Source organism: Gopherus evgoodei, chromosome 7 (genome assembly GCF_007399415.2).
Source record: "Gopherus evgoodei ecotype Sinaloan lineage chromosome 7, rGopEvg1_v1.p, whole genome shotgun sequence".
In the NCBI taxonomy this organism is placed as follows: Eukaryota; Metazoa; Chordata; order Testudines; family Testudinidae; genus Gopherus; species Gopherus evgoodei.
Genome location: NC_044328.1, coordinates 34779 through 50093, shown reverse-complemented (window position 1 = coordinate 50093; position 15315 = coordinate 34779). Strand labels below are relative to the sequence as shown.

The 15315-nt window shown below is 47.9% G+C and overlaps 1 protein-coding gene across 4 annotated transcripts in view; it reads left to right on the top strand.

The window, feature by feature from the left end:
• The window catches only part of ALDH18A1 (aldehyde dehydrogenase 18 family member A1), a 66776-nt gene that overhangs the window by 19667 nt on the left and 31794 nt on the right, over window positions 1-15315 (top strand). For 3 of the 4 annotated variants that reach the window (XM_030570260.1, XM_030570255.1, XM_030570256.1), the window contains exon 2: window positions 3997-4119. In XM_030570260.1, coding sequence (XP_030426120.1) covers window positions 4026-4119 — 94 coding nt within the window. In that variant the 5' untranslated portion in view covers window positions 3997-4025. Of the gene's footprint in view, window positions 1-655; window positions 675-3996; window positions 4120-15315 lie in introns of those variants that run through there. The other variant, XM_030570257.1, reaches the window with a different exon arrangement.

The window sequence follows — 15315 nt, the reverse complement described above, 5'->3', positions numbered from 1 at the left end:
TAGTGTCTTCCCCTTTAACATAGCAACTGGAGTGTGAACTGATGGGGGAGAGGAAGTCAGTAAAGAGCAAACTGACTCTCTCCCCCCATGGTGAAGGGATCTGTGATGTTATGGAAAATGGGAGGAGGAGATTGGAGTAAAGGTAAAACTGAGGGCCAGCCTGTCCCTGAAAGCAGGGAGGAGGGCATCTACAGCAAGTCTGCAATCATTATCAGAAAACTAGTAGGCCTGGAAAGAAGAGGAGGATGCAGGATGGGAAGCCAGCATGCTGCGTACTAAGTGTGGGAGTAGCACTGTCTGGCCTATGCTGGGGCTTGCCACCCATAAACCACTTGTTGATGCTACAGTCTTAAAACTCTGGATTTTGTGCTGCAACGTGGAGTAGAGTTACATCAGCTGCTGGGGCAGCAGGGTTGGAGAAGAGTGTGCTGGTGGGAGGGAAGAGCTTAGAGTGAGGTTACGTCAGTTTCTGAGAGAGCTCTTGGTAAGCTCTGGTGGAGCTGATGTGGCTTGTACTTCCAGAAGCTCTGGGATTGGCTGCTGCAAATGAGCTGTGTCTGTCTTCAGTTGAGACTGCAGAAATGTAGTCTATCTCCTGCCTTCACTGCAGCTGCTGTTGGCTTCATTGCTGCTTCTGTCAGAAATTTCTCTCACATCACAGCAGGATTTGTCAGGTACAGAAACAAATTCTCTAACTGTTCTGAACTCTCTGCACATGGACTGACACTTGCAGGTGGTAGGATTTATTCATAGCAATAGATTGCATCTGGTAGTCTGTGCTGAGTTAGCTAGACTAACTTCCTGTCTATGCTTGAGTGGTCATTGTGCCTGCCAATAACATAGTTTCCCCCTTCACTAAAGTCTGTTCCATGCAGGTTGAAGGATAGTTTAGAGTAAGGATCTGAGGGTCTATTCCAAACTCTGCTGCAGATTGGCTGCGTTACCTTGGCAAGTCACTTAACTCACAGAAGAATTGCATTTCGTATTTGAGATACTCAGATTAAAAGCACTATAGAAGAGTTTACTATATTTGTTCTCTTACTAAAAAGAAAGGTCAGTTTTTCTTCCTCTTCATAGGGATGCCTGATGCCTTTGGATGCAGATTTCTCTCATCCAACTTCTTGCTGGAATGGATTCCTGACATCCTGGGATACATATTCTACATTGTTCATGTCTGACCCTTGTAAACCATTATAAAGCCTGAGTGAATTTATTCACTAGCTGTAGGCAAGACCATACTTTATTCTGAGCCCCACTTGATGTGAATCATAGCTGTCTTTATACAACTATGTTTTGGGGGCTGAATTTTCTCATCCTTGGCTTAGCACAGAATCTCTTAAAGAGAGGATTATTTTGTGGGTGGGAGGCTTTTAAGGTAACATCCTGTGAGTTTCAGGATTGAGCACTGAAAGAAATGCAGGTCCTTTTTAAAAAAAATATGCATTTAAATGCTTTTGTTTTTATTTTTTAAACTTAAACTGTAAGGAAACTAAATACAAAAAAAGTCTGCAGCAGTAAGGTTAAGACTCTCAATACATCAGGCAAAAGCCAGGTTAAATACCCAGGGAAGCATTGATTCCCCCTTGTCTATAGTATAGATAGTCTAGTGCAGGGGTCGGCAACCTTTCAGAAGTGGTGTGCTGGCTAATCATTTATTCACTCTAATTTAAGGTTTCGCGTGCCAATAATACATTTTAACATTTTTAGAAGGTCTCTTTCTATAAGTCTATAATATTATAACTAAACTGTTATTGTATGTAAAGTAAGTAAGGTTTTAAAAAATGTTTAAGAAGCTTCATTTAAAACTAAATTAAAATACAAAGCCCCCCAGACCAGTAGCCAGGACCCAGGCAGTGTGAGTGCCACTGAAAATCACCTCACGTGCCGCCTTTGGCACCTGTGCCATAGGTTGCCTACCTCTGGTCTAGTGGTAAAAGGTGATAGCTTAGGAATTGGGAGACCTGTGTTCATTTCCTTGTTCCACCACAGGCTCCATGTGTGATGTTGAGCAAGTCACTTTTAGTCCTTCTGTTCCTTATCTGTAAAATGGGGGATAATAGTACTTCCCTACCTTAGGGGTGTTGAGAGGATAAATGTGATGAAGGATTGAGATGTTCACATACTCTGGTGATGTGGGCCATATAAAGACCATGGATAGATACGATCTCTAATACTGGGTAGCATTTTCTATCTGAAAAAATAACAGAAGGGTGACTTCTCTCTCTTTTTTTTCCTCCCCTCCTTCCACATTCCTTCTTTTAAATGAGGGTTTCCAATATTTAGTGGAAAATTTCTTTAGAGTTTAGTTTGTGGCTACCAGTCCAATTGATCTAGTCTATGCAGGTTCTTGTATCATCCTTATCAACATAATGTCTTCCAGAATTGTATTAAACATTGTACCTAGCGTATGTGACATGTTTTCTCCTTCCTTCCTCTTTCTCCTCAACGGGAAAAATACATGAAATTAAAAAATTGGCTTATTATACCATATTTGTGGTTGAAGGGAAGATGATAAAGAAATGTGCTTTGTACTTGGTATGGAAAATGGTGAGGTTTGAGTTGTTTCTTAAATCATGTCCATTCTGCAGCCTTCAGCTAGCCCCTAAGAACCTGTCTCCTTCACAGATGAGCTTTTATCCTTGTGATGGAGAGATCTTTTTGGGATCCTGGCCGAGATGCCTGAGTCTCTTTTGTATTTGCCTTGATATAGATTTAAGTTTTTTTTGACTATTCTTTCCCCTTCAAATGTCTTCCCCCTTTTCCACCCTGCTCTTGGCTTCCTCTGTTCTTTTTTAATTTTATATTCTCCCCCGCTCCTTTCCATAGTACCTTGCCTCTGACACAGTTTCTGTGTGATGCGGGTAAGTCTCTTAAACCAAACTTTTCACAGGTGGTCACTAATTGTATTCTCGTTTTCTGGATGCCTGACTTGAGTTCCTGGGGTCTGATATGCAGAAGTGGTGAGCATTCACAGCTGTAACTGAAGTTGATGGAAGCTATGATTTGAACATTTAAAGAGCCATATAATGCTAAGTACTCTGGAAAAATTAGGTTCTAATCATCTCAAATTGGGCATCTAAAATTAGTGGACTCTTTTGACCTTTAATTGCTTTGTGTCTGTTTCCCAGCTGTAAAATGGGGATAATACCCTTTCACCTCACAGGGTGTTTGTGAAATACTTGGATACTATAATGATAAGCGTTACAGAAAAATCCATGAGGAAATTATTAATTCTGTCTTGGGTTCAAGTAGTGTGCAGTAAATAAAGCATATGGTCACACACTGAACAACAAAGAGAAAACTGTTGAAGAGCTGCTCATTAAGTGAGCATAGTCTGTTCTGTGCATTGAACGAGGCAGGGGCCAGTGAGAAAAAACAGCATGTGATCATGTAACTGAAAACTATATCATAATTCAGTCCTCTGTATGTATGCATTAAGGTTGCACAAGCAAACTTAGTTCTGGCATTTCCTAACTTTTGAGTATTTGATTTTGCAATCTGTCTGTAATTTAAATATAAGACACATGGATCTCACACTGTTTAAACTGTGCACCCTGGGGCTCTGCATCTGGCAGTGCGGTGGTCCAGTGGGTGGGCACAGAAGAAAATCTGGAGTAATACCATTCTGTTGAGTTTTAGGCATCTGTTGCTTCCTCACTGGTAGGCATCTTGCCATCTTTACAAGACGTGGCAAGATAAATGCATTACATATAACTATAGATGCCTGTGTGTCACTCCATACACATTTTGTAATCAGTTTTGCGTTGCAGGATGCATGATGGTGTGTGCATGCCACAGAAGGCCTGCTGTGAGTGCAGCTGGCAATTGAATGCTCTTGGAGGAAGTGAAGTCTGGTACATACCTAATGCCACAGAGGATTTTGAGAAGGGCATGTAGTGCTGGGTATCTTAGTGTGCAGGATTGGGTGTGTATTTTAGTGGTGGGAAAAGGGAGGCAAGTTCACTGAAATTGATGACTTTTTTTCTTGACTTGCAGGTATCCTTGATCCTCCCAAACATCTCACAATGTTGTGTCGAGCTGCTCTGAGCCGCTCCTTCCGCTCCCCTGGACGATACCTCCTCTTCTCACCACAGTACATCACAGCTATTTCCCAGCCTTGTAAGTATCCAAGGGAAAGGACTTGTTTGTAATAACACTGGTCAGGGGATGTCTCTCAGCATCTCTTATACCCTTATCTTCACACCTTCTTTCTGCACCACATCAGAGTTTATGGGCTGCCTTTCCCTTTCGTTCAAGACCTACAGGTGTCGGAGTGAACTGTAGACAGAGATCTGGGTCCTTACTGCAACTTCCTTCCTCAGTACAATAATAATTATTTGAGCAAATGCCTGAAGTATCACCTTTTTCATTCTGACAAACCACAATTTCAGTCAAGAAATACTGCTGTTTTCTGTGAACACTGCTTACTTGCTGCCACCACCTCAAGATTGCATACAACAATAATGTCTGTCATATATGTGTGTTAGATTTTTTTCCCTAAACAGAAGAGAGATTTAGAAGTAAAAATGGCTATATATATCCTTCCCCCAATTCCCATAACAACCAGTTCTTTGAATGCTGGTCCTTATGTGTATTCCACACATGGGTACACATGAGTGCCATGCACCCGAGTCTGGAAATGCTAATAATGTTTTTTGGCCTGCACATGTGCAGTGGATTTCCTTGTGCTTCCAACTGAGGGCATAAGAGACAGTGAGGGCTGAGGCCTCTCCAGTTCCTTCTTACCACTGCATGGCCTGAGTGGGAATCCTGTGTCCTCTCTTCAACAACAACCAAAGTATCTACTTAACTGTCTTTTTTTCTCCACACTTCTGCCAAAGAGAAGAGACTTCGCTCCCTTGATGTGCGACATGCCCTGGTGTTCAACCTGCAAAGTACCAAACCAATCAGGAAGTTACCAAGACATTTTATTGCCTTAGCAGAAAGTTCTTCAAGTGGTTGTTCTTCAAGTGGTTGCTCATGTCCAGCCAACGTTAGGTGTTTATGTTTGCCACATGCACCGATGCTAGAAGTTTTTCCTCAATGGTATCTATAGGGGACTGGCTCCAGCATCCTCTAGAGCAGGGGTAGGCAACCTATGGCACGTGTACCGAAGGCGGCATGCAAACTGATTTTCAGTGGCACTCACACTATCCGGATCCTGGCCACTGATCCGGGGGGCTCTGCATTTTAATTTAATTTTTAAATGAAGCTTCTTAAACATTTTAACATTTAAAACTTTATTTACTTTACATACAACAATAGTTTAGTTATATATTATAGACTTATAGAAAACTTTAAAATGTATTACTGGCACGTGAAACCGTAAATCAGAGTGAATAAATGAAGACTCGGAACAGCACTTCTGAAAGGTTGCTGACCCCTGGTACTGCCAACTCTGTGGAAGGAGAGACCCAGGAACCCTGCCCTCCCACCCACTTCAAGGCGACCCTACACAAGTCATCCCGAAGGTCCATGGAACTGTGCCAGCAATCTCCGGAACCGCATCCTGGACCACAGATCTGAGACCAGACAAGTTACAGGCACCAATTGCCAAACTTCTGGTACTGATCGCTGGGGTCACAACACACAGTCACCGGACCCATGGTACCAGGCCACAAGTACATGTTGTGGAGCCCTGGAGACTGTCACCAGAGTCCCCTCGGCGCTCTCACAAGCCCCAATGCCTGTTGCTGCGGTGTTATGGACAGTCCCCGCTGTCCCGATCACCAGAGACTGTGCACCATGCCTAAAGCAGGTGGCATCGCTCCCCAGACTATTACCGGGATGCTATACATCACCCATGGTTGCTGGAAGTGCAGCATCATTCAGCGGGCTCCTGATACTGCTCCCCAAACAGCAGGTGAGAGGACGCCGGATACAGTAGGGAGGCCTACCCTATGGTGGCACCAACATGATTACCAGAAGAAGAGTATTTCTCCTTAAGCTTGGGGAATGAGAAGTTGCTGGCCCCCATGGACCTGCCAACACCGGTGCAGCCAGCAGGCCAACCTACAAGTGTGTGGCCACAAGGTCAGTGGCCAGGATTCTGGCCTTGTCTGCAAGCCAGGGGACATAGGAAGGACCTCCAGCAATAGTGACTCCCTCCACCCCTACCCCCTGGGCTCGCAGATCAGGTCGAGCCAAGGGGCCCACGACCAACCCCCCTCCAAGGCAGGTGGTGCCTCAGATACAGGAAACAAAGCCTATCCCTCCCTCAGGGCTGGCCTCCTCCTCAGGATGAGGCAGTTGCAGGCCCATCACAAACAGTGCCCCAAGATGATGTAAAAGCGCACCAGGAGCTGCTTACGTGGGGCATGGTGATCCTAGGGCTAAAACCAGAGGAGATGTCCAGACCAGCGGATTCCCTATTCGACGTGCTGGCCGCAGCACCACCAGCAAAGGTGGTCCTGCCAGTCCATGATGGGGTGGTCAAAATTGTAAAGGCCCTGTGGCAGACCCTGTCGTCCTTGCCACTTACGTCATATGTTCCTGCAAAGGGGTTTGAGTACTTGTATACACACCCCTCTCCGGGTCACTAGTGTTCACAGCTGCCAACGAGCGAGACCGACATTATCAATTCAACTCGACTCCTGTATGGCAGGAAAGTTTCTTCCACAGCCAGTCTACAGCTGTGGATAGTTAATCACCAAGCCTTGCTCAGCAGATATCACTTTAATGTATGGCAATACCCAGCAAAATATGCTGACTCGCTCCCACAAGACATGAAGGAGGAGTTCAATACAGTGCTGGAGAGGGCAGAGTGATCGAAATGGCCTCCCTCCAGCCGCCTCAGTTGCAGTGGATTCCACAGCCAGAGTGATGGCATTGGCGGGAGCAATGATATGGGCATCGTGGCTGCAATAGTCTGGCATCTTGGCAGAAGTCCGGCAGTCAATCTTGGACCTCCTATTTGAGGGCTTAGCCCTGTTTGCTGAACAGACGGACAGCAAGTTACACAGCCTGAAAGACTCTAGAGCAGTGGTGGGCAATCTGCGGCCCGCATACCGCAAGTGGCCCATTAGGGTAAGCTGATTGCGGGCTGCAAGATGTTGCTGATGTTGACTGTCCGCAGGCATGGCACCTCACAGCTCCCAGTGGCTGCAGTTTGACGTTCCTAGCCAATGGGCAATGCGAGAAACGGCTGTCAGCATGTTCCTGCAGCCTGCCGCTTCCCGAGCCAGGTTCCCAAGGCAGACCAGAGTGGAACCAAGAGACACAGGGCTATTGGTGCCACCAACGTCACCTGGCAGCAGCAGGAGCACATTTGGGCGCTAGTTGTGCCCCTTCTAAAAACAGGCAGTCATTTTGAAGGGATGCTCAAGGGCGACCTCCCAGTCTACAGTCAGGACCAGGATCTATCTCATCCCTTATTTTTCCATCGTTTGTTGCCTTACCTCCCCACTTGGACCACCATAAGCACCCACCGTTAGATCCTCAATACAGTGTCAGCGGTTATACCCTCTTGTTCTGTTCTATCCCACCCCCCTTCCCTATCCCTCGTCAGGGACCCTTCTCATGAGAAACTACCCGCCCTGGAGGTGCAAGCCCTTCTGTGCCTGGGGGCCATGGAGGAAGTTTCTGTGAAATGAAGAGGGAAAGATTTTTACTTCTGGTACTTTCTCATTCCAAAGGGGGCCTATGCCCCATCCTGGACCTGTGAGACCTCAACAGATATCTCAAGAAGTTGAAGTTCCGCATGGTCTCCCTGACCTCCATTATCCCCTCCCTGGATCCTGGACACTGGTACTCCGCCCTCAGCTTAAGGGACACACACTTCCACATATCAATAGTCCGTGGACACAAGAGATTTCTGCGGTTTGTGGTCAGGCAAACGCATTACCAATTTGCAGTGCTCCCATTCAGCCTGGCAACAGCACCGAGGGTGTTTATAAAGTGCATGGTGGTGATCGCAGCCTACCTCAGGCATTGGGGGGGTCCAGGTCTATCCCTACCTGGACAACTGGCTTATCAAGGACTGTTCCGAGAGGTAGTATGGCACAGTATCGAGGTGCTGCAAGCCACCTGTCACGACCTGGGTCTGTTGATAAATGAACAAAAATCAGTATTGATCCCCATTCAGAGGATAGAGTTCATCAGAGCAGTCCTCGACTCGACTTGAGCCAGAGCATTCCTACCTTAAACCAAGGTCACGGCCATGTCAGATCTGATTGCCCAGTGTCACGGAGTCACCGGGTGATGCTCTGGAACTGCTCCCCACCAAGCCAGTCAGGACTTTGGGGAGCCTCCTCTCCCTTGGAGCAGACTTGTTCAGGGCAAGAAGCTCACACGTCTTTACCTCCTGGGTCTCTCCTTGGAGCATTCAGCATCCTCTGCCCCTCCGTGCGCTTCCCACAGCGAGCCCGCCCCAGTGGGGTCCTGGGGAAGCCACAAGGTCCTGCACCCCCACTTTGCAGTCAGACGTGACTCTCAGGCAGCCAGTAACACAGAGGTTTATTCGATGACAGGAACAGGGTCTAAAACAGAGCTTGTAGATACAGCCAGACCCCCACATCTGCATTTCACTCCTCATCCCCAGCCAGCTCCACACTAACCACATCCTCCAACCCCTCCTTCTCTGCTCAGTTCCTTTCCTGGGCCAGGAGGTCACCTGATCTTTGTCTCCAACACCTTTAGCTGGCACCTTTGCAGAGGAGGGGCCCAGGCCATCAGATGCTAGGAGACAGAGTGCCAGGCATTTAGGTGCACTGGCCCTTTGCTCCGTAGCAGTCACACACCCTTGTTCCACCACCTAGATACTTAAGAACTGCATAGGGGACACTGAGGCACCAACACAGTATTCAGAGCCAACATTAAGAACATTCCCAGTTCATCACACCCAGGTCACCGCATACCCACTCAGCACAGCTCAGTCCTCTCGGCTGGGGGGAGTGTACCGTGGTACCCTCAAGACTTAAGGGCTATGGTTACAAGAGGAGCTATCGCTTCACATAAACGTAAGAGAGTTCAGTGCCATTTGTCTAGCATGCAAGGTGTTCCTGTCCCATCTGTCTGGTCGGGTGGTGCAGGTTCTGATGGACAACACAGTCTCCATGTTCTACGTCAACAGATAAGGCCGCAGTGTTCCCGCTAATTTTTTCCCAAGCATGTGTGGAATTAATTTTAAGTGCCCCAATATGGAGATGATATGTGACACATCACCTCCACATTGGTGCACATAACAAAATTCATGTGCTGGGATGGAGCCCAGGGATTGGACTGTGGGATTGGGCTCAGGGCTGGGGTTGGGAGGGGGGGTGAGGGCTCAGGCTGGGGGTGTAGGCTCTGGGGTGGGGCCATGGATGAGGGTCAGAGGGTTGGACGGGGGGGGTTGAGGGCTCCAGGGTGGGGCTGGGGGTGCGGGGCTCAGGGGTGGGGCAGAGGGTTGGGGTGGGGCTGGGGATGAGGGGCTTGGGGTGTAGGCTGCCCTGGGACTAGCAGGGAGAGAGGACTCCCCGCAGCTGTCTCTCCCCATAGGAGCACCTGAGCTAGGTGGGAGAGGTGCCTCTCTCCACTGTGGCAGGTCCAGGGCTGGGCAGGGTTGGGGCCAGGGGAGGGATGCCTCTCCCCTGGGCATGCCAGGTCCAGGGCTGGGGGAGAGGCATCTCTTCCCGCCGCAGCCCTGCACATCTGTGCAGTGCTTAATGGGCTTCTGCACTGCCGCGCAGCTAAGAGGAACTTAGGACAAGGGGAGCCCAGTCGTCAGCCCTGTGTCAGGAAGCCCTTCGCCTGTGGAACTTCTGCATCCAGAACGCTATCCACCAGCACACTATCTACCTTACATCTCCCTGGCTTCCGGAACACCCTGGTGGATCGCTTTAGTAGATCCTTCTTTTCTCACCACGAGTGTTCCCCCCCCGCTCAGAGATTGCCCAAACGTTCTTCCAGAGGTGAGGAGATCCCCAAGTAGACGTATTCACCAACAGGCAAAACAGGAAATGTCACTAGTTCTGTTCGCCACAGTCCCTTGCAAGCAACTTACTGTCATACACTTCCCTTCTGTCGTGGTCAGATAGTCTCATGTACACTTTTCCATTGATCCCACTAATCAACAGAGTCCTCTCCCAGATCAAGAGACACAAGGAATGAGTCATCATGATTGCCCCGGTCTGGCCTCGCCAGCAGTGCTTCGGCACTCTCATGGACTTGGCAGTGATGCCCTCGTGAACCCTGCCTGACTGCCTGGACCTGCTCTCTCAGGATCACGGGCAATTGCTGCACCTGAACCTTGCCTCTCTCCACCTTCCGATGTGGATGCTGCACGGCTGAGCCCTGAGGAGCAGGCCTGCTTTACTCAGGTCTATCTGGTTCTTGTGGAAAGGAGAAAGGCCTCGACTAGAGCCACCTATCTTGCGCTTCTCTTACTGGGTCTCAGAGTGAAATATCTGCCCATTGGTACTTCTTTACAAGCCGTTATGGACTACCTCCTGCAACTACAGCTTCAGGGCGCAGCTATCTCATTGATCAGGGTGCACATGGTGGCCATTTTGGCGTTTGACACGCACATTGAAGGAAGATTGGTATTCTCCCATAAGATGGCGATAAAATTCCTCAAGGGCCTCGAGAGGATGTCTCTCCCCCCAGTCCAGAATGCTATTCCCCAATGGGACCTTAATCTGGTCCTTCACAGGCTTACAAGTACCCCTTTCAAACCTCTAGCCTCATGCTCTTTCTCACACCTGTCATACAAGGTCACATTCTTGTAGCCATTACGACAGCAAGGCAAGTCTCCGAGATTGGAGTCATCATATATGGTGTTCTACAAGGACGAGGAGCAGCTGTGGCCCCTTCCTGCCAAAGGTGGTGTCACACTTCCATGTCAACCAGGATATCTTCCTTCCAGTGTTCTATCCGAAACCTCACAAGACCAATGAGAAGAGAAGTCTGCATACTCTAGAAGATATTAGGCGCACGCTAGCTTTCTACTTGGAGCAAACCAAGCCCTTCCTTCTGCAGATCGACTCAACTCTATTGTGACTGCTGACAGAATGAAGGGCCTTCCAGTTTGAAATCCTTTGAGAGGATACCTGATCACCACCTGCTATGAGATAGCATAGGTGGTGCCTCCACAGATGCTGACGGCTCACTCCATTACGACTCAGTTGTCTTCGGTTGCCTTCCTGGTACATGTCCCTATCCAGGATATCTGCTGGGCTGCGATGCGGTCTTCAGTACATGCATTCACCGAGCACTACTCCATCACCCAGCAAGCCAGAAATTATGCTGGATTTGGTAGAGCTGTGTTGCAATCGACATGTTCGTGAATAATATATGGAGATATGCCTATCTCATAGAACTAGAAGGAACCTTGAAAGGTCATCAAGTCCAGCCCTCCTGCCTTCACTAGCAGGACCAAGTACTCATTTTGTCCCAAACCCTAAGTGGCCCCCTCAAGCACTGAACTCTCAACCCTGGGTTTACAGCAGGCCAATGCTCAAACCACTGAGCTATCCCTACCTGCCTCTGATGATACTGCTTGAGAGTCCCCTAACATGGAATGGACATGAGCAATCACTTGAAGAAGAAAAAATTGGTTACTAACCGTTTGTAACTGTTGTTGTTGTTGGTTGTTGTTTGAGATGTGTTGCTCATGCCATTCCATGACCCACCCTCCTTCCCTACTGTCGGAGTTCCGGCAAGAAGGAACTGAGGGAGTGGGAGGCGACAGCACTTCTTATACTGGCATGTATGCATGCCACTCCAGAGAGTACCAGAGCCAGTTCCCTATGGATACCACTGAGGAAGAACTTCGGCACCGGTGCATGTGGCGAGCGCGCACACACACACACGTAACATGGAATAGACATGACCGACACATCTCGAAGAACAACAGTTACGAAGGGTTAGTAACAGTTTTATCACATGGTCAGGCTATTTCCTCTCAAAGGATCTCTGTGTGGGTTTTGGGATGCATCACAGGGTGCTACAGATTAGCGCACACCTTCTCTCTCCCACCCCCTGGCAGAGGTGTCATAGCTCACTCCATGAGTACCCAGGCCACCTCTACGTCATCCCTGCTGGAGGTTCCAATACAACACCTTTGCAGGGCAGCCACCAGGAGCCCCATCCACACATTTGCTACACACTACAGGTTAATTCAGGTCTTTGCTGTAGGTCAGAAGTGGAATCTGCAGTAGAGCAAGCATCTTTACCAGCTTCCTTTCACCCCTACCTCTCCAATCTGAGTACTGCCTATCAATCACCCATATGTGGAATACACACAGGGACCAGCAGTCAAAAAGGAAATGGAGGTTTCTTACTATAGCTGGTAGTTCTTTGAGGTGTGTTGTCCCTATCTGTTTTCGAATACCTGCCCTCTACCCCCTCTGCTTCAGATCCTGTTGAATTCGTGGTAAGAGGAGGCACTGGAGAGGCATTGGCCCACACTATCTTATACCCTCAGTTGGGAGCACAAGGAGACCTACTGCACATATGTGGGCCAGAGGACACTACTTATTAGACTTTCTGGACTTGGGTACATGGCACGTGTCCCCACGTGGAATTCAGCTAGGAACCATACATCTCTAAGAACTTCCAGTCATAGTAAGTAAAACCTCCATTTCTCTTCCCCCCGCCCCCGCCCACCATTGGTGGCTGGGTCTGTTGACATAAACTATAGCAGTGACACCATATGCTTGTCTTCAGGTGAGGGATCTTCAGCACTGGTTAGCAAGAAATTACAAACCAGGTTTAGACAGCATGTATCACAACTTAGTAATTCCACAGCAGAGTTAACATCATTAATACATGGACAAATGTTCAAAATGTAATGTAGTATATGCTTTTTAATTCCCCTCTGCTGCCAGTAATACTTTCCTCCACTGCATTGACAATGGGATAAGGAGCTCATTTAAACAATAACTTGTTAGTCAAAGCTCATTGGTCTACATATCAATATAATCAAGAGTCTATATATCAATATATTAGAGCTGAGAGCAATCAGATTGGTTGTAAAGTCACTTCTTCGAGTAGTGTCCTTGTGGGTGTTCCACAGTAGGATTCTCCACTGCAGGTGTAAGTGCGTCCCTGTGCTTCTGATCAGAGATCTTTGGTAGCGGTGTCTGCCTGGCTCGCACATGCGCTCTCCTCATGGGCTGCCTCGAGGCTAATTAGCGCTGCACAGCTGAACCACCCTGAGTTCCTTCTCAACCCCTCCCTGGCTAGGGACGAAGCGATTAGCAGTCCGTTCACAGATACTTATCCTTTAGAAATTCATTGTTAACTAGTTGTTGTTGTTTTTTCTTATTATAGAGTTTCTTTTAGTTTTTTCTCTTCCTTGTTATAAAAAAAATTTTTTTTCCTTTATCCTTTATCACCTTTACTGGGGATTGCCCCCAGTAAGAGGCATGCCCAGTTCACCTGGATTTAAGAGGTGTATCTTCTGCAAAGAGTCCATTCTGGTAACAGACGGGCAGTCCCGCTGTGTCTGTTGCCTTGGGAAGGGATACATCCCACAGAAGTGTAACTTCTGCAAGCAACTGAAATCCAGATCCTGGAAAAACAGGGAAATGAAACTAAAGCTGCTCCTCATGGAGAGAACTCTTCAGCCTGTGTCTGACTTATGCCCAGAACCTCCCAGGCATTGAGTCTTCTCCAGAGCCTTCCACCTCAAAGACCAGTGACCAGAGGAAGAAATCCTCAGACTCTCCACGTATGACTTCCAAAAAGAGGGCTTTGAGCCCTGTTAGTGAGCCCCCAACCAGCTAGAAGAAGTCTCCAGCACATTCTGTCTCCTCAGTACTGAAGGCTTCCAAGCACGATATCCACAGATCACATTGGTCCAGCGCAATTGATACCATTGGTATGCTAAGGATCCCAGGGGCACAGGTATTGAAGCAGTGGTACCATCAGTCAGGGAGAGGAGTGGAGACCACGCTGTCTTCTGGAAGACAGCGTCAGTATGGACCCCTTTGGTACAGACAACTGCGAAGCAACCCTAATCAGCCCACTTGGTGCGGCCAAAGTCACTAGCTCCTTTGGTACCACTGGCTTATTACTGACAACTCCTTATGGTACTGATTACTAGGGCACCGCAGGAATTCAAGTTCTGAGGCCTTCACGGTATCTGAGGTATCGAAGTCTCCTTTAATTGGTATTGGGTCCCCAGTATCAGGCACACGTCAAGCCCAGGAATCACCACCGTGTCATGCAGCGCCACCGTTTTCCAGTGGAGAGTCTGACAGCGAACAGGAGGAGGTCCTCTCCCATCATTCTCACTACCCTTCTTCCCAGTACCACCCTGGACCTCCCCAGTCATACCGTTGGTCTGGACCTCCAAGTTCTGTGGTATGACCAACCATGGGCTCAATCACACATGCCTTTTCCTCTGTCCGAATGGTCCTGTTGGGATCTGTGGGCAGTCTATAAGCACCATTCTTCCTGGTCATCTAGTGTTACACGCTGAGAGACTGAAGCATTCCCCCAAGCTACTGTCTGTAGAGCTTCAGTACCTCCTGAGGAAATACTGGAGGAGTAGGAGCAGACTCGATGAGAAGGTTACACCACACACTAATGTCTCGTTTTCCTCGCCAGACAAGGCAGTAATGCCACTTCCACTGTCTGATACACAATTTCAGACTCTTCCAAGATCTGACTAAGGTGGTGGCAGATACCTTGCAAGTACCTCTTAAGGAGATAAGACCACCATAAACTTCTGGACATTTTATATACATTCTCCTCCTCCTCCAGGACAGCCCTCCCCCATCAATGAGGTGATTTTGTATCCAATCAAACTTTTATGGCAAACGGCATTATTGGCCATACTGACATGCAGAATGGCCAATAAAAAGTATTATGTACCTCCCAGTGATATTAAATCCCGTTTTTTTCCTCACCCTCTACCTAGTTCCATTGTTGTGAATGCAGTGCATTTGTATTGCCGGCAACCTCATTCCAAGTCCGACCCTTATGATAGGGATTGGAAGCGCCTTGACCTGTTTGGACAAAAGACCTACTCATATGCAACTTTGCAATTCTAAATTGCAAACTATCAGGCCCTGACAGTAAAATATTAACTATACCAAATTTAACACCTTTATTGACCATCTTCCAGAATCACAATGGGAGCAATTTCAAGCCATTATCAATGAAGGGCAGTTAGTGGCGAAAACAGCACTCCAGATTGCACTTGATGCATTTGATATAGCAGCCTGGTCCATCTCAAAGTGGTGGTGATGCGGCGAGCTTCATGGTTGTATCTCTTGGGCTTCCTGAAGGAGGTGCAAACAACTGTGTAGAGGACCTCCTCTTTGAGGGCTCAAAGTTGTTTGCTGAGAAGACCAATGCATCACTCCATACACTAAAAGATTCCAGAGC